Below are 19815 nucleotides of genomic sequence, written 5' to 3'. Positions count from 1 at the left end.
TTGTTGCAGGTACGTACAGCTTGAGTGAGACGTGTTCACACAATTGAGGAACGCTATGCAGATGTAGTAAGTGAGCAAATCATTATCAAATGACTTCTTCATCACAATTTAATTCTTTGTAATTTGATGTCTTCAAATTTAAACGGTAAATACGTGATGTGGATATTATTTAAGGAAAATAACTTGAGAACGTTTGCTCCAGTAGTGGAGAGAATACTGTATAATAAAAAATGAAGTGATTGTCTGCACAACAGTTACGACAGAGATCTCACCGACAGTTACGGAGAGAATACCGTATAATAAAAAACGGAGTGATTGTCTTCGTAACATCTTTTTTGCGTGGTGCCAAAGTTTCGAGCAGGCAGTGTCTGTGCCATCAGGTTCGAAACGGTAAAACAAGACCGTTCAATGGAACTCAATCGAAGCACCAACAACAAGTGTTTCGAGTGTCCATCGAGGATTGAAGCGGTCGATCAAAGTCGGCCGTCCATTTCGGCCCATTGGTTGGGTTCGACGCAGCGCAGCGGGCCAACAGTCTATAAGGGATTACATAAAAAGCACGGAAATAGGTCCCGTCAATCGAGGTTCGCGAAAGCTCGCTGGTCCGCGACCGGATAGACAGAGGCACCGTAGCTGGTGCGCATCCTGCGTCAGAGCGACGTCAATGCTTCAGCCTCGGTCGACGAACCCGAAGAGGCGCATCCAACGTTATTTTCAACAGCCGGCTATAATCCCCGGCCACTTACACGCGAATCGGCCGGCTCTCACGCCGGAATCTCGCCTAGCCGTAGTCTCGGCCCGTTTAATCCAGCTCTTCTTCCCTTCTTGGCGCGAAAAGAATCCATGCATCACGAACAGAATAACAAAAAACACGGGGACCGAGCGGAATTAGAGAAAAAGTCCACGTTCGCCAACGGGTTTAGAAGCAACCGAACATGGACCGGAGAAGCTTGCTTAACCCTTGTGTAGTCAACCAAAGTGTATAGATTATTTCAAACCTTTCTGTATTTAACATGTTCGCACAAATTCTCATTATAAGATATTAATATACAGTTAGGAGCGTATAACTGGTCACACACTTTAAATCAGAATAACTTTTTCATGAATGGACCAAATGACGTCTAATAAATATGTTGAAACAATGCATTTGGTCGGGATTGTGAAAAACAATAGTAGAACTTGATTTTTACAACTCTTTTAGCTGGGCCAATAACGAAAATTTCAAAGATGTGTTTTGTAAACTCGTATAAATTACATACATTTTGAAAATTTCATTGAAATTGGTTAATTGGTTTACGAATTATAATCGATCAAAGGTGGTAAAAAGCTGTAGGCTGGAAATCATGAAAAATTGCAATTTTTACCACTTTTGATCGTTTGTTATTCGTAAACCAATTAACTAATTTCAATGAAATCTTCAGAACGTATATTAATTTATACGAGTTTACAAAACACATCTTTGAAATTTTCGTTATCGGCCCAGCTAAAAAAGTCGTAAAAATCAAGTTTTACTATTGTTTTTTACAATTCCGACTAAATGCATTTTTTCAACATATTTATTGCGATCAGTTATGCTCCTAACTGTATTAGCGAGTATCGAATGGATATTCAGACAAAGTTTGTAACATTTTTTAGAGGAACATTAACAAATTGTTGAAAGAGATACAGTAAATGGGAATCCGGGTATGTGGTCGACTACACAAAGGTTAAAGGGTGTCGCCAAAACATCCAATAAATTAAACAACTTTTTTCAGTCCAAAAAATAATGTGAGAGAACATAATAATTTTTTGGAGGTCGATCGGTTTACAAGTTATAAATAGTTCCAGAAGCTTGGCAGAGAAATTGAAGTCGTTTGGTCGACTTATAAAAAAGTGATTCTGATTTAAAACGTGTGTCTTCAATTATAAGACTGACTGTGTAAGTTTGTGGTCTCAAAATATGTCCTGATAGTCTGAAACTATAAAGTCCAACGTAACGCACTCACACATGAATATTGCATCTTCAACTTGAAGCTGTAGCGTCCACATATACGTGGATCAATGACCCATATCAACGCTATTGTAACTCATCCGCGAATAATGAATGTCAAGGTCAATTTTATTAGAACCTACACTACCGTTAAGAAACACACACACTCCTCCTTTCTCGTTAGATCTTATCCATTTTGTTATGTTCGCAACGAGCGATCGTTTCGTGTTGAAACATGTTTAAAATATATGTCCTCGTGCGATATGTTATTTTCATTATATCGCGCAATGGACCTGCTACAACGCGAACTAAACTGATTACTGATGATCCCGAACCGGGGCTAGTTTCGCGACTACGAAGATACGGTTTTACCGTTATGTTCGTGAATTCTCACTTAAATCTCAGTTCTTACGGTACTGCTCGTTTACACGCGTTTAGCGATCGCTTGGATGACTATATTCCGCCGATAAACTTCGCTGATTCCGTTCGGACTTGCTGGTGGTGAATTTAACCTCGCATTATGCTTCTCGCTGCAAAGTTCCATTGTCGATCTTAAACCGTGCAATTTATTCATGTATCCACGATAGCGTTGACACGTTCTGATAATAGTTCCAACAAAGTTCGTTCGATCCTATTCATTCATTAAGGTGACTACAGGTTTGTGTCTAGAATTTTTTAGAAAGAAAGTTTCGCGGTTCAAGAGCTATTACGGGCCAATAAAAGTCTTGAAACATATTTTATTTTAATTATATTAATATATATAATTATAATAATAATTACAATAAAATATATAATATAATAATAATTATAATAATATATAGAAAATATAATATATTTTAAATAATATATTATATTTTCATAATACTGAATTGATTGCGACTCATTCGGCAGAAATGCAACCTTCGAATTACGTTCACATAATCACTGTTTGAAACATATGTATTCCATGACGTACATTTTAGCCGTTCAGCAGATTTTTTAAATCCATGGCGCGCGTCATTCTTCATCAAACTATGACGTCACAGAACGAACATTGACGCAAATTATTACACGCGTGTGCAGATTTCGATTTTTCCGATCAGTTCTTGGTACAGACGCTTATATTAATCATGAAGTGATAATTGATCACCGTAAGAAAAGCGTGAGCAACGTTTACACAAATGATACAAAATCATATTTATATAATAGTTTTCAAACACATAGTTTCTAATTTTGTGCGAACAAAACTAAAGCAACGTTGTTCTATTTGCTTCTTGTTGCATCACTATCACCAATGTTCGCTCGAAATTGATAAATGTTTATGAGAAAACTCGTAGGATTAGGAAAGGGTGTCAGTGCTCGGCGCCATTCTTTGCGAGCATTGCGAAAGGTCGTAGCAAAGTTCAGCGACGCGAAATACCGGCTCTTGTTTCACGGCTGGCAAATTCTCATAATCGTCATCCTCGGACCGTGTCCTCTTCCTTGTCAGTACTATCGGTAGCATCGTGTTTAACAGAAAATAAATACACTGTCCCCATTTCTGTCATAACGCAGCCTCTAGGGTAAAAAGATACCATTGTTCTTCTCCTTTACAGAATTTTCTTTTCCCAGAGCTGAACCTTTTCTTGGAAGTTATTCGAGTTGAATATCCACGTTACATCTCAAAATTTTAAGAGTCCACTGGTATGAAAACAATTGCAAAATAAATGGTGAAAAGAACATTTTTTTAATGACAACATTTTTAGTAAATACGCTTATCTTTTCACTATAAGCTCCCAAAAGCTCATTTTCATCGGCTTGTTAGTTCTAGTCTTAGTTCTAGTCAACACAAGCGAGGTCAGAGTTGGGCAAAAATCAACTAATAATTAAAAATGACTAATAGTCTGTATAACTTTTTGATTAGTTGGTCATAACTACATGGCACTAGTTAGTCACAACTCTAAGTAATCGTTAGTTATTGCTTATTAGTTATGATTAATCATTAGTTAATTTAAATAATCAGTCACCAATCTTTAGTCATCAGTCACTATTGTGCGATTAACATACATCAATATGTATACTTAAACTATATCGGAATTTGCAGTGCCCAAACGTGTCATAATCTGTATTTTATATGTTTAGGATAGGACTAGGATATTTTTTTTGTTATTATGTCTTATTTTAACTTATAACTATTTTTAGTCATTAGTCATAATGAAATTTTGATTACGTATTTAGTCATTAGTTATGCCATTATAGTCAGCATTCAATATTCATCCTTAATAAAAATTTAGTCATTATTCAATTGTCATTACACTCAAATACTTATGTAGTCAGTACTCATAGTCACGCTCAAGTATTTACTTAGTCATTAATTATTAGTCACTTTTGTAGAGCTTATGAAATTATTAGTCAATAATCATAATTGTGACTAGCGTTTGTCCAGCTCTGAGCGAGGTCGAGGTAGAAAAATGCAACAGAAAAATGCGAATTCCGCGACGCGACTTTCGGGGCAGAACAACCGAAGAAACGTTCCTTGCGGCGTTAAGGTTATGCTCTTCGTTGTTTAAACTCATAGTAGAATGCATAATTTTCAGAGAATCTGTGACTTTCTTCTGCTAAACTGTTTTAATCATTCAAAATTGGGTATTTGCATTTAATAAAACTTTCGAACACGGAAGATAAGCAACGAAACAAATGCTGGTAGCGGAAGTGTTAACTAAAAAATAAATAAAGGAAGAATCAAATACATATAAGAACCCGTTGTATTTACAATTTTTCTTTCTCTGATGTCGAGTCACACTGGACATAGAAGTGCAAAGGGTTAATATCCCTCCGTAGATCGTAGTGTAATTGAAGTCTGGCGCACTGTGAAAGCGATTGACGTAGATGAACGTGTTGCTGACGAAACCTGGCAGGGAACAGTGGCGTGGCGGGAGCGTTTAGTGTAAACGTTATCCACGTGTTCAGGCGGTTTCGTATGAGATCGGTCGCGGTCCCAGATTGAAGGTCTGGCGCCGGGATGCTTCCTCGCTTGTACTTCCTGATGCGCGAATCATTCCGGGCTAGACTGATTTACGGCACGTCGGAGAGCTTTCGGCATCCCGAAATAGTCTTGGGGGAACCGTTTAACGGAAACAAACGCCGTTTATAAATGCTTCTCTTGATGCATTGTTGAGAAAATATACCCTGAAAGACGCGGGCTGTGACGTCACTGGCACACGCTTACGCGTCTACCACCGCGACGCCGACGCCATACCCGTTTCTCGCGTGTTTGTTTAGGTTGTTCGTCCATTCGCAGGGCGTCATCCCTTAAGCTCCTGATTATTTTATTGCCGATCTTCAGGGCCGACCGACGAAGGATCCCGGCACGGTGGTCAACGGCATCCAAGCTTCGCACGCAGAAAGCCATGAACGTACCCTTTGTTTCCGGCCTATTATTAGAACAGTGAACTGTAGAGAATATTTCCGAGCGTTGTTAGTACATAAAATAAAGAGGAACCGCGGTGGAAATTGAGAGAACCGGTGCGGTGGTGCAGTTTATAACGAGAAGCGTCGCTGTGCGCCACGCCACGAGTTTAGAGCTCTCCGCGGACGCGTATTTCTTGGCACTTAACCCCCCATGCGTACGAACCACTTTTAAATATGATTGCTGATTCGAACGAAACCGCCGCGCCGAGGCAAAAGTTCCTGCGTCTATTGTTTTCGCTTCAACATTTACGTTGTTAACGAACTCGATAGTTTTAGCTCGAGGCAACCGACTTTGCGTGGGCAAGGCGGAGTCAAAAAGTGAGACGCATTCGTCTAGAACCTTTTTACCCTGGAATAAAAATAATAGCTAAGATGATCCTCCTAGTTTAACATCATTTGCATAGACGCAGTGTTCTAATTGCTGTAATAAATAATTGCATCTAAGCTTTTCATTAATTGACCACGGATTTACCTGCAATCTATGTTTAATTTCCTGACGACGAGTTCAATGATATGGAGCACTATGACCTTCAAACGACCTTCAAATAGAAAATTTGTGATAAAGCAATGATAACTTCGAAATGTGCTATCATTTTATTCGAGTTAAATTGAATGTTCGAGATTATAAACTGAAATAGGTATTTCACGTTTGAACCTTATGGTAGTTTTCAGCACTCCTTTTACACTTCCCATTACTCTTCCAATGCACTTCCTGTTTCAACAAAAATTCACCTTGAGAATTCCGCCTTCTCACAAAATAAAAATAATTAACAGCCTTTCATAGAGACAAGGACCGACATGGTTGCCAAGAAGGTTCCATTAATAGGTTTATTAAGATACTATTTACTCAGGACCCTCAGCCCATTCACAGAATATTGCGCCTTTCACTTCGAACGCTCCCTAAAATGAAAACCCCATCTTTTCTCATTTAGAAAGTCTACCCGGAATCTATGTTTGCAAATCATCAAGCGAACGACCGTCCCGAAAAATTCGAAGAATTTTATTGTTCCATGGTGAAACAACTGGTCGCACGATTTCTCGAAGCGGGAAAACGTTTTAGCGGGCGCACGGACGACAAAGAATGAACGAGGAATTGTGCGTTTACGAGCGTCTTAATTTACGGCACGTGTAACCTTTCGCTCGAGTTTCCTGCACACGCGTATTCTGTGTTTACCCGACGAGTTTGCTTCGAATTATCGAGGCGAGTGTCGAGGTGAACCAAAATCCGTCGACAAAAGCTCGATGTAGGCTGTGATCCGTCGTGTGCGATCCTGCAACACGGCTGTGGGCCGGTTCATGACTGACCTATTGAAAATCAATGCCCCGGACCTTCGACAAAGCCTCCTGGTGCCTTTTCCTATCGTCACACGGATGATCGCACTTCACTCTACTGTAAACATCGCGCAGACCCTTGGGAATACGAGGGCGTCAGGAAGGGTTCCATCGATTTACACGCGGCCTACAGACAGTCGAATGAAACGTCCTTTCTGCTATTAAAATCACAATGAAAACGGCCTTCGTTTGTTTGAAACACGATACGCACGTTCACGTGTCTGCCAGGGTTAAAGAAGCCCGATGGAAAGTGATTCAATTACAATTCCAGCAATTCTTATACAGGATATTTCACATCACTAGACTTTATGCAAAATAAAAATATCTTGCAACAATTGTGGGCAGCAGAAGTCAAATAAAAAGTCACTTCATCCCTTAATAGATTTTTTACATTGAGGACAACGTAACAATATTCTTGAATTTTTCTAATCTTTCACTGTCTTATATTTTACCCAGTCAATTTCTTCATAAATGCATTTCGCAGTCTACGCATCACATTATTTTGAACCAAATTAATTCAATGACATTCGAAAAATCAAAATACGCATTTCCATCAGCTTTTGCTATTTCGCAATGGTAAAAATGCAGTGCACGAAAGAAAAAATGATGTGTTGTTTAAGCAGAGGATCTACCATTAGATTACCATTTTTCTCGCTTTCTCCAAAATTTTTCTGTGCGGTGCAAATTTAATTTCAAACAAAGTCATAAAACTCTATTTTTTGCTAGTCAAAAATAGAAATTCTACGAGCATGGACAAAATGTCATAAAAGTTATTCTAAATGGTAAGAAATTGACTTTCACTTTATCGAACAACCTAATATTGTCGGCTGAACATTTCGCGACTTCGGAGAGTCCGAATGAACGGATCAACAGTTCTGCATTCATAACGCGATATCCAAGCCGACTGGCATCACTGTTCGACTGAAACGAAGCCAGAACCATTGACGTGACGCGAAAGAGAGATTCGCACTCCATTTGTTACGTTTCACTCCACAATCCAATTCGTTAAAGTATCGGTTAATCGATTTACCTGGCCAGTCACATAAATTACTGTGCTCACCGGAGCCAAAGAAACCTTGACCTGAATGCCTAAACGTGTCCCCAGGAAATTTTTCGACAAAGCTCCGGATCAACGGAGCGAACGTAGACTGTTTGCACGTGTTCTTGCACGCGCGTACACTTCGTGTGCAAATCGTGATCGAAGGTGTATAATTCTTCGGAGTCGTTCTTAGTTGGTGAATAAAATACAGTTTGATTTTTATGCACGTAATTTTTAACGCAACTGAAGAAGTCAATTTATATTTTATTTTAACCTTTAATTATTCGCACTCCTACTTTCTACATAACTGGTTACATGGAACTCTTTACATCACTCCAACGTAAATAAATTTTTATTCAATGAAAGTGGTCGACACCTTTGTTTACGCCTTAAACACTACATTTAATATTTATTTTATGTTAACCTTCAATCACTCGCACTCCACTTTCTACATAACTGGTTACATACATGGAACTTTACACATTATCTCAACATAAATAAATTTTTATTCAATGAAATAACTACTTCAATGCAAAATAAATATATTTGCTGGTGTGGTCGACACATTGTAAATACTGTATGCGCGCGCGAGTAATTAAAAGTTAAAAATCTGTAATTATGATGTAAGCCTGTGATGGTTATTGTGCTGAACTTGCATGGAGTATTTGAAATTTCGCACGATAATTTCCTGATTCTTCATTCGCTGTTGCGACCGTCACAGTGAACGTCAGTCAGGGCTGCAGGGAACAGCGAACAAGCGAAAAATGTAAATTGCACACGTGCACGTGGAGTCCGCTGGCAGCAAGCCCCAATTTACGGTTAATGTCGTGGTCATTAGTGGGCCACGCTAATCGCGAATGTTCAAACAAACGTTACACGTGGGCCAGGCTTCAATGGGGAACTTCTCTCGTTATAGGTGCGCTATTGAACTGTGCAACCGTGCGTCATCGTACGCCACAATGATGCCAGCGTTTGTGTACTACAACGAACCTCTGTACAGTTTTAGATGGAATCATAACACATTAAATATAGTAACATCCTTTATCTTTTAATAGAATCGCAGCCTGTCGACGGAAATAAGTCGAAAAAGCGATCTTTCCACCTAGGATAGAAATAATACACGCCGGACAACTACATAACACTAATAAACAATGTTACAATAACAGAGTTTTCCTTAATTTACGTACATTTCCGGTGACCACGTAATTTTCGTACATTTTAAAAATGGATAACTTTTTCAAAATGGATAACTTTTTCAAAATTGGACTCAACAGCTCGAGTTTTTTTGAGACATTCGAAGGATTCACTAGCTAGTGTACATAATTTTAAAAAAATTGTTGTTGGTCGCAATTACAATTTTTACATATTTTATCTGTTAAATAAATACATCATTCATAACTAGACTGAGAATTTTTACGTCGAATAAGAATTGTCTGCATCCATGACAAAATACATTTTTTTAATCATTTTCATAAGCCGAAAATAATAAAAGAGTACGATTCAATTCTTATAAATTCTTTTAAATTTGTACGTACAATTTAAACAGTATCATTTCTTTAAACAGAACAATTAATTTCCTCTTAATTAATTTTTAGCTTTCTTATCGCGCTAGTTCGACGTCGAGAGTGTTGTTTGCATTTCAGTCGAGAATGCTATTTATTGATTGAGTTATTCAGGCTGCAGACAATCTCTTTCCCCCTTCATTTTCGCACGTAAAGCAGACAGTTGTCCGCGAAACAAAGCTGAACGTCTGGCGAACGGAGCGTTACTGCGCGGCGCGCCAAGCAGATCCTTTAATTAGCGGCAGAAAAATCCATCAGCACGTTTTACGGCGAGCTCAGCACGTTTTAATAGACGTCACTGTTTTCGGTGGCAGACCTCCTCGCGGGACGAGCATCGCGATACTTGATACGAGAATAACCGCGTCCGGAGTAATTTATTCACCTGAGGATTCCTTGGGGCCAACGATTTCGAGGAAACGTTTGTTTGTGGAAGCCACGTTTTACGACGTGAAGAGGAATAGGGAAAATCTGCGCGAGACTACTCCGAATTAAAGATACAGTAGCGCACGCTTCACCTAGGATTTGCAATCCTGCGGGATGAATGTGGGATATTTTTTATTTAAGCACTTTAAACGGTTATCAATGGGATCTTATAAAATATCGCGCGTTCAACAACGTCGAAGTTTACGCGAATACGCAACAGCGAAAACCGAGTGGAGGTTGAAAAATATTTGCGGAAAGGCGTTTGCATTGCCGCGCCGTTTTTATCACGTTTATACGAGGAATCGTCCGCAGAAAATACGCTTGAGTTTTAGCATTGTTGGCACGCGCGTATACGGTCACGCATTGACGTATTGTATTTTTTAAAGCCGTAACCGGGAACGCAAACAAACGTTCGAATCTTCGTTGCATCCTTTTGTTTCTGAAAAATCAAAATAAAGTTCTGTTTTCCATTGCTCCTCGATTTTGGTCGTACACACGACTTTGTTCCATTCAACTATCGCAAAAAATATTTACATTTTTCTAACTAAATTCTTACGTGTCATCTTTAAGTGTATAAAATGTATTTGGCAATGAAAAATGTGAAATAATACAGACTCTGAAAAAGTTATCGCAACAATGGTTCATTGCGAAGAGACTTGTTAAAATCGTTGCAACCACACATGGAAAGGTAAACAACCCTCCCTGCTCTTTTTCTATAGTTAGTAACGTGTAAACAAGCGGGTGATCAATGATTCAGGCGTCGTTCGGTCTCTTTGTGCCAAGTGCATGTCGGGAAGAGGTCCTTCAAGCTTTACAAATACACTTCCCGTACTGCAGGTTCTATTTTAATTCACGTTCGATCCATACCCTTCATTTAGAGTGCTACTCGAACCGACAGTGCGACGAATCACAAGAAAGAACTCGGTTAAACTTACGATTTACCCTACACTCTTAGGTTCAGACAGTGGATGCCATTATCAATGTTTATAAAGGAACCATATATTTCGCAAAACATATTACGTGTAACACAAACGATATTCAATTAACGACTGACAAATATTTTTAAACAAAACGCTCCCTTTTATGCGCACTCATTTCTGTATCTCGTTCAACAAAAATTCACTTGATACATTTTTCCTCTCACTCATGTTTCATTTTCATTCTCACCATACATGTTATACAGTGCTATTCTGTGTTTACACTAAACGGTGTGAAATTTAACACGAATTTTCTTTTATAATTAAATTGAGTAGATAAAATTCAAAATTGTTGGAAAATTTTAAAAATTGAGGATATGATTTCTCCTTTATTAAAATGATTAAGGGAAGAAACAACATTCAATTTGGTTTGTCTTTCTTGCCATTGATGCACTTTTTATTTTGTACGAAGATCCGCAGTCTACTTACGAAAATCAAAATTACAGTTGAAGCCTTTGCAGCAGCGACTGCATTGCCAATTATAGAAATTAAACAAGACCCATTGAACTGCATTCGCATGCACTATGCACCAACGCGACGCGACGCGAAGCCGCCGACGGTCTGTGGCAAGACTTCGCGGCAACCTTGTTGCGGCCGCTGACTGTTGTGATGTACTCACTGTACTCACAGAGGGATTTGACACTTCTCGGTTAGGCTTAGCATAGACGAGCAAACACGCTGACAGCGCTATACCGCAAAGCGTGGCAGTCGGATCATGACAAACGTTCAGCGGAGAACGCGCAGAAATGCATTATTGACTTCATGAGAATCCTTGAATAACCTACCCAATAACTCACCGTACACGAGTATTGACTTATAAGTTGACGTCAATAATTGTCAATATGCCGACAGTGATAATATCGCGGGAAATACGTCAGACATTTGATTGCAAACAGGTTCGAATCGAATCAGAACCTGTCAGAAGATGGTATTGAATTTTTATCGTATTATTCTTAGAATTTCGCACAAAATGTTGGCATGTAATCTTAGCCCGTATTTCCGTTCTTTCTTATACTTTCTAATAAATTATGATTTCATCTTTCGTTGATATTTATTAATCGAATAAGAACCAAACCTGTCAAAATATATTAAATTTTTATCGTATTATTCGTAGAATTTCGCACAAAATATTGGCATGTAATCTTAGCCCGTATTTCCATTCTGTCTTATACTTTCTAATAAATTATGATTTCTTCTTTCGTTGATATTCATTAATCGAATCAGAACCAAGCCTGTCAAAAGATATTATTAAATTTTTATTGTATTATTCGTAGAATTTCGCCCAAAATGTTAGCATGTAATCTCAACCCATATTTCCGTTCTTTCTTATGCTTTCTAATAAATTATGATTTCATCTTTCGTTTACGTTCATGAATTATTTCTGCCAAAAAATGATAAAAGAAACGAATGTATTCGGTAGAAAATGAACAATGCCACGATAAAGATGTGCTGTGCATACAATAGAAAGTTGCGTTCACAAGAAGCCCGTACGCATCCTTCCACCGGAAGGGGATGTAACTCGAATTCCATTCGCTTGAGAAACTTTCACGCCGTTTCCATCAATTGCTGGCCGACCACGTCCGGAATTTTCAGTGTACGAGCATTCATTAAGAAAATACTCTGACAAGAACAGTGCTATCCAACGAGGTTCAATGAACGCCCAGCCCATTACATTAGAATATTGGCACGGTTGACGCCACCTCCTGCACCTTTTCCTTCCTCCTCTTCCTCTTTTCAATGATCGCCTGTTGCCTCTTCAATGTCATCCCCGTTCTTCCTCATTTCAAGTCTTTAGTGCCCATTCTTCAATGTACAAATGTACATTCTTTAAAGGTACAGTTCTTAATGTACATTTTTAATGTAGATTCTCTAATGTACATTGTTTAATGTACATTCTGTAACATGTATCCTATTGACATCGTTGGCGAGCGTTTAAAAACACAATATACGAGGATTTACGGTTTCCCCGACGAAGATACCCCTCGGCGTTCGCGATTTACGCGAAAGGTGGCTCGGATTGCCGCGGAAATTGCGAACTTCTCCGAGGATGACATTGGCTTCGCTGTTACTCCACGCCGATCGCGCGAAATGTTATACACGTGGGTGGTGAGTGAACAGCGTACAATATCCTGCATGAATGAATGCGCCGTTACCGGCTTAAGATAAACGGTCTTAAGCAACGTTCGCCTCAACCCATGTGTCAGGAAATCGAGGGAGGCTCTTTGCAATATCAGGAATGATTGAATCCGAAGGCAGCGATCGTACGGCTTAAAATTAAACGGCGAGAACCTTCGTTGTCATCGGTCCGCTACATAAATCCGCTGTGTGTTCCGACGAATCTTCAAACAGTACTTTCGTACGATCGGTCATAGTTCTACAGGGATGCACCGGGGAATGACATAGTCATTTCGTAGATTTGTTAATATTAGTAGGCTGTAAACTTCTGGCGAGGCGTGCGGCTCCGTCGAAACCGCAGAATTTATGACGGATTTACGGTAACGGTGTCGTTCGATTTACACGATTCCAGGAATCGAACGGATTGTATGGTGTAATGCTGATTATGTAACGCTGTGAAGGTAGCTTTACATTAACAATGTTCGTGGAACAATGCTGACTACGGCGGCTGACGAAATTATTACCGTAGAATTATTGCTCTATAAAAAGTATATTTATTCATCATTGTATATTTTATATTTAATACTCATGAAATAGCGAGTTCGTAATAATACAATCAATTTTTATATCAGTCCAGCTACGCTAAATTATTGCTATTTTTATAATCTATGCGAAAAACAGTGTACGATCACGTAAACATAAATTTTCTCAACCCAATTCAGGTAAACTGAGAAACCAATTGCAGGTTTAAATCGGTAATGCTTTATTTGGAATTGTATCAGCCACAAAACAAATACGACACTACATTCAACCAGCTTTTTCGAATGTACATCCAAGTCGGATAACTGCGAGTGCGGCAGCACGAATGCATAAAATCCGTAATCGGATCATTGCGTAACTTTCACCTCGAAGGAAATCGAGGGAGTTGGAAAACCGTGATTTCCATGAACGCTGTGCATTTTGAAAGCCATTAGAGGCGATGCCGCCGTAGAATACCTTTCAGCGGGTTGCACCACCCCGAAGGGTGCGGCCCACACGTGGCGATAATGATGGCCGCGTTCCTTTCACGAGAAACTGCGAAAACAAGAAAACCCCGTTGTTCGTATGTCTATCAACTGTTGGAATGGTAATAAGCCGAGTAATCTCTCAGAGTTCCTTTGGTCGTGAGTCTTCTCATGACTCCTAGCCTTGCCTCCAATTACTTGATTGTAATTTATCTTCACCAGGATGCTGTGATTCTAGGTCGAATCCTACACAAAGGAGCAAGCACTCCTGATTCATTTTATGCGCTTTGTGAATTTCGCGGAAGCTTTTCGCGGAAACTCTTTCCGGGATTCAAGTTATTAAGGAAATGCGTATGAAGAACAGCCACGTATGTCGCATTCGTTAATGAAAGTACGTATAATTTGTACAGGATGAACATTTTAAGCCCCTGCTAATAACGAGCTAGACTCGCGATGAAGATTTCAAGCAGATTATAAATTACACTTGAATATATGAAACTTCTTCTTAATATTCAAGCATTAAAATAAATATAAATTCTCTTTTAAGAAATCGTCAAGCTAAAAAAGTTGTTATTACAGCCACGTAGAAAATTGTGCAGCAAGTCAATTTTGTTGAAAATCTCGTGGTCTTGCTTTCCAACAGTAACACGCAACAATGGAACGTATTTCGCTGGTGAATATAAATTACGCCGTCATTACCTATTCAAATCATCGAGTACACGGAGGAAATCCCGTGATTCTTACGTACCATTGGTGATTGTACCTAGTTTGGTTTGATTCCATCTGAATTGCAGGGTTCCGGGTTAAAGTGTTCCCGATCGCATACGATATAGTCTTCGCAGTACATTGTTCTCTAAACGGGTCATTTCGAATAATTCTTTTGTTGTTTGTTGATTTTCACAGCTATGTACCGCTATAAAATTGTGCATAGTAGTGGGAGTTTCGGTGTCAGAATAGAGAATAGTATAATAAACTTTTTTTAACGCAGAATGAGAACCTCTATATCAGTGATGGGCATGGTAGGAGCCCCTCAAACACCTGTTTCCCCCACCAACCTCTTTTCTCCATGGTAACGGCGCTTACTGAAAGGGGAAGTTTTGTCTCAATTGATACAATTGTGCCCACCACTGCTCCATGGTAACGGAAGCTGGTGGGGGACAGTGGGCGTTATGGTGGGGACCTTGTCTCAATTGCGGCAAAAATTCCCAACTCTCTTCTATGCGAATACAATATCTTCGTGGACAAAAATCGTTGTTAAAAAGAGTGGGACCCAAGCAAAAAGTTTTTTCATTCTATACTAAACGTACCACTGCCGGTCAAATGACCAGTTTTATATTGTTCATCTTACAATTATTGAAATTATAAAGTTGCTTACATGGAAATTGATTCGATAAATTTCTTTATCCAAGCATATGTTCTAATAAAAACTGCACAAAATCTAAATAATTAGAGCCTTGTCATTTTTGTAAACCAAAACATTTTAATCGCTTTTAGTGTATGAGTAGGTTTAGGGCTGCTCTTTACTTTACCGAACTCAAAATTTGTGCCTTTCCCCTATAAATTATGACGTATTTGGTATGTAATCCAGCAGATTTGTACCCGGGGCGGCTGCAAATCGAAGTTTCGATCCTGCACGATCAATGGTTCAGGAGAAAAATAATTTATAAGAGAAAGGCACAAATTTGGAATCCGGTAAAGTAAACTTTACCCAGGTTTAGTGTTAATAATTTGTATAAATCGGATATTTATAATTTCATCCACCAAATATCCTAGTAATAATGAATAAAAACTAAAGAGACAAGTACAAATCTACGGTAGGTACATTTCTCAGTGCTCCCGCGTGATGCGCTGCGATACCAACGAAGGGTGACGAAAGTATAATAGAAAAGTTCCGAAGAAAGTGTATAAGCGTTCGGGTCCGTCGCAGTCCGCGGAATGAATGCCCACGTGAAAATCGATACCGCTTACCGACGCGGCGTCGCGGGTCGTTTCGAAATTTATGCCCGATCGCTCGGGCTCGCGTCCGTCATTCGCCACCTACGAATTTCTAGGGAAAGCCGATACCGCTGTTCTCCATCGTCCTACTTCGCGACTCGGATGTTTCTTTCCGCGGGCCGAGTGAAAACGAGAGCATTGTCTTCGGGATTAGAGTGCATCGGGGTGGTCGTGTACAGGATGAGAGGTTGTACAAGGAAACGACGACGAACGCTGCGCCACATGGAACCACGGAACGGAAATGGCACGGAGCTTGAAGCCGGGGATTATGTAAAGGTACGTGTCCATCTGAGAGTCTCTGGCAATAGTTGGTCTCGAGAGTACTCTCGATTTTCGTGTCCATTTCAGAGTCAATTCTCGAAAAGTTCTGTCAGGTGTGTGGTCATTTGAATTTCATGCGTGTAGCTCTCAGATGAATTTCGAATAACGATCTTTATGCATTTATGAAGAAATTAATTGGGTAAAATATAAATTTGTGAACGATATAAAAAAACGAAGAATATTGTTATGTTTTTCTTCAATGTGAAACGACTATTAAGGAATAAAATGAATTTTTATTTAACTACTACTCCCCACAGTCGATGCAGAATATTTTTATTTTGCATAAAGATCCGCAGTATAGTTATAAGAAAGCAAAATAAAAATGTTCTGTATTGATTGTGGGAAGCAGGAATAAAATAAAACTTGATTTCATCCTTTGATGACTGTTACATTACGATATTCTTAAATTTTGCTAATCCTTTCATCAGAGTACTCTGAGTACCTTTAGTCGCGAAGGAATCGCATCGCAAAAATCAACATCGACCGAGAAAGCTTTCGGAGATTAGACGTCGAGGTTCGAAATTGTTGTTCGAAATCCTCGAGGCTATAATTTCCAAACCCGGTAATAATCAAACAAAACTTCTTACGTGATGTGAAAGTATACTACAGAAGGCCCGTGGAATCGGTACGGCACAATACCGGACCACTTCGGTACTCGAATGTTTAGGAACATTGCCGGTTTCTTGAAAGTACTTCAATCGATGTTCAATTGTAGGTTGAAAGTGGATTTTTTTTTATTCCCACCTCTGTAACGACGGGAAGTCTTTATGTAGAGATCGAAGTGGACACTTAGCTTTCGTTTTGGAAGAATTCTGTTCGAATTTATGTGTCTCATGTTGAGTAATCGTCGTTCCTTCTTGATTAAATATCGAGTGCAACATTTACGAAAAAATGAAGTGGAGATATAAGAGAATTTAACAGGAAATTGTGATTTCGTAGTAGCGAAAAAGTAATTAAAAGTGTCAGGACACAGTTCTACTAACTAACACGCAGTTTTCGCACAGTGAAAACGTCGAAATGAAAGAAACGGTGGTGGAAAAAGTGTCCCACATATTTTTTCCAGCAACCCTTGAACTCTGACACTTGCGACGTTTCCGCAGCCGGCGAACGAGACCGCTAGTTTAATATTCTTTGAAGGACGGGATCTCTATTACGACAGAAAGCGCAATAAGAAGAATGAAAACGGAATACCAGAGATATTGTCAGCGGAACGCGTTCACGTATTTTTTTTTATCTAACTCTCGAAGGTTGACGATTGCATTTCTGCCGGTGCAGCGGTATTGCTTCGTAAAGGAGATTGGAGAAAGTGATGATGTCTCGTTTTGTTGAAAATATAACGAGATACGAACTATAAAATTTCATGTTAAATTCGAAGCAACGTTTCAAAGGATTAAACATGATTTCATTTTACACGGCGCGTATTACAGCTGGTAGACTCGACAGAGAGTTTATATGCAGAGATTATGACGTATAATTACATGGTATTATAACAGTGGCATTGTAATAATAATGGGAATCGAGAATAACCAGGCTTTTCAGGAATTAACGAAATTAAAATGAAATCTAATGAGAGTTACATTAATTCTGTTTCATTTTGTCGTCCGGTAGAACATTTTTATTCTGCGTAATGACTACAAATTAATTTACGTTTGAGCCATGGAAACATGTGCTGAAATTATAAAGTACAATTGTAAAGCACGATTTTGGTTATTAATAGACTCTGAATCTTTATGCAAAATAAAAATTGTCTGCATCGACTGCAGAGAAATAAAAACCAAATTGCCTTAATAATAATAATAAATCTCTTAATAATTTTAATAGAGGAGAAATTATATTGGCATTTCAATTATTTAAATTTTCCAACAATTTCGAATTTCATCTTCTCAATTTTGCTATAAATGCATAAAGATCCGCAGTCTAGTTATTAAAAACTTGTGTACACGTTTCTCAGCTCGGAGCGATGTAATAAATATACCAAAAAAGTTTGACAGTTTTCTCACCGTGCACGTTCGCATTGGAACAATAATTTTAAAGTTGCGTCGAGGCAGTTGGGCGACCCGATGCTTTTCGCAATGGCTGCTCAATGTTACGCCGAAGGGAAACGAGGCGCCTTTCCGTTTCATCGAGGTGCGCACGCGATACCTTTTTCTTTGTCCACCAGCAGAAGTGTAATAAAAAATATTTATGACAGTGTATTCGGAACAATTAGCATAACACGTATCGCCTGGGGGCAACTCCTGCAGATAGTCGACACATAACGTGGCACCGAGCCGGTAAAATTCGGACCACCCGAGAACGTTCGAATGTGCGAGACCATAAAGACCACGTTCGTGCACGTTACACAGTTTCGCAATACACATTAATTGTGCGAGGGTTTTTTGCACGCGCGAGAAACCGCACCGCAAAGGTTACTTTGATATTTTCATATTTACCGCGGTGAACTCGATAAAAAATATTTTGCAACAGCCACGCTGATATTATGCATATATATTCGCATTACTGTGCACTTATTTTTGACAAGGGAGATCCCCTATACGAGTATTCGGAAAATTAATATTAATAACTTTTAAGTTGAAAGAATAAGGGATGATTGAGAATCAACGAAAGCTTTAAATGTACAGTCGATCGCAGTAGCCAATATTGACCGGATGAAATTGATTTGCAAACAAATGGTGAAAGCAAAGAATTTGACAAACAACATTTGTAACATGCTGGCATTATGATTATTCACATTGCTATGACGAGGAAGATCCTCTATGCGAACATTCAGAAAATTATACCCTTTAAGTTGAAAGAATAAGGGATGATCAAGGGGTAAAGAAATCTTTAAATGTGTAGTCGATCGGAGTAGCCAATATAGACCGAATGAAATCGATTTGCAAACAAGGGGAGAAAACAGAGAATTCGATAAACAATATTTGCAACAGCCATGCTAACATTATGACTAGACTGCGGATTTTTATGCATTCATAGCAAAATTGAGAAGATGAAATTCCAAATTATTGGAAAATTTTTGAAATTAAAGATATCAATATATGATTTCTTCTCTATTAAAATCATTAAGGGAAGTAATAACATTCAATTTAGTTCCTATTTTTTGCAATCGATGCAGACAATTTTTATTTTGCATAAAGATTCGCAGTCTAATTATGACTATCCACATTGCTATGCACTTACTTCCGACAAGGAAATGAGGATACCCTTTAAGTTGAAAGGCTAAGGGATGATCGAAAGTTAAAGAGAGCTTTAAACGTACAGTCGATCGCAGTATAGCCAATATTGACCGGATGAAATCTATGTGCAAACACGGGGAGAAAGCAGTGAATTCGAATTTCTCGGGCGTCAGTGGGCTCCTCAACGACTCTGATGTATCCAGGATGTTACGATCCTCTGTCGACGCATAGTACCCGCATAGTAGCGGGCTTGTATCTAAATTAAGCTCGGTGTCTCACAATCGTGTCCGTACACGGAAACGTAACATTTGTCGCAGTTAATTTGCCGGCGGCCGATCAACACCCAACGGCCAGGGCCGTTCTTTCTCCTCTTTATCGGAGACACGGCTAACGAGCGCGAGCCTTAGCCGAGCGATACCGTTGAATTAGAAACCATAGCGCGGCGAGGAATCAGATAAGCTGACTTTATTGGCCGG

At 39.1% G+C, this 19815-nt stretch overlaps 2 protein-coding genes across 2 annotated transcripts in view; both read left to right on the top strand.

Annotated features, from left to right (window-relative positions):
- Positions 1 to 19248, top strand: part of LOC143208820 (uncharacterized) — a 93598-nt gene extending 74350 nt beyond the window's left edge. The window contains exon 2 of the mRNA XM_076423665.1: positions 10 to 19248. Coding sequence (XP_076279780.1) covers positions 10 to 47 — 38 coding nt within the window. The 3' untranslated portion in view covers positions 48 to 19248. The remainder of the gene's footprint in view (positions 1 to 9) is intronic.
- Positions 1 to 19815, top strand: part of Cv-c (RhoGTPase activating protein) — a 339069-nt gene that overhangs the window by 203840 nt on the left and 115414 nt on the right. The window lies entirely within an intron of this gene.

The sequence above is a fragment of the Lasioglossum baleicum genome, chromosome 5 (assembly GCF_051020765.1).
Source record: "Lasioglossum baleicum chromosome 5, iyLasBale1, whole genome shotgun sequence".
NCBI lineage: Eukaryota > Metazoa > Arthropoda > Insecta > Hymenoptera > Halictidae > Lasioglossum > Lasioglossum baleicum.
The sequence above is the reverse complement of the archived record's forward strand: the minus strand, read 5'-3'. Positions and strand labels throughout refer to the sequence as shown.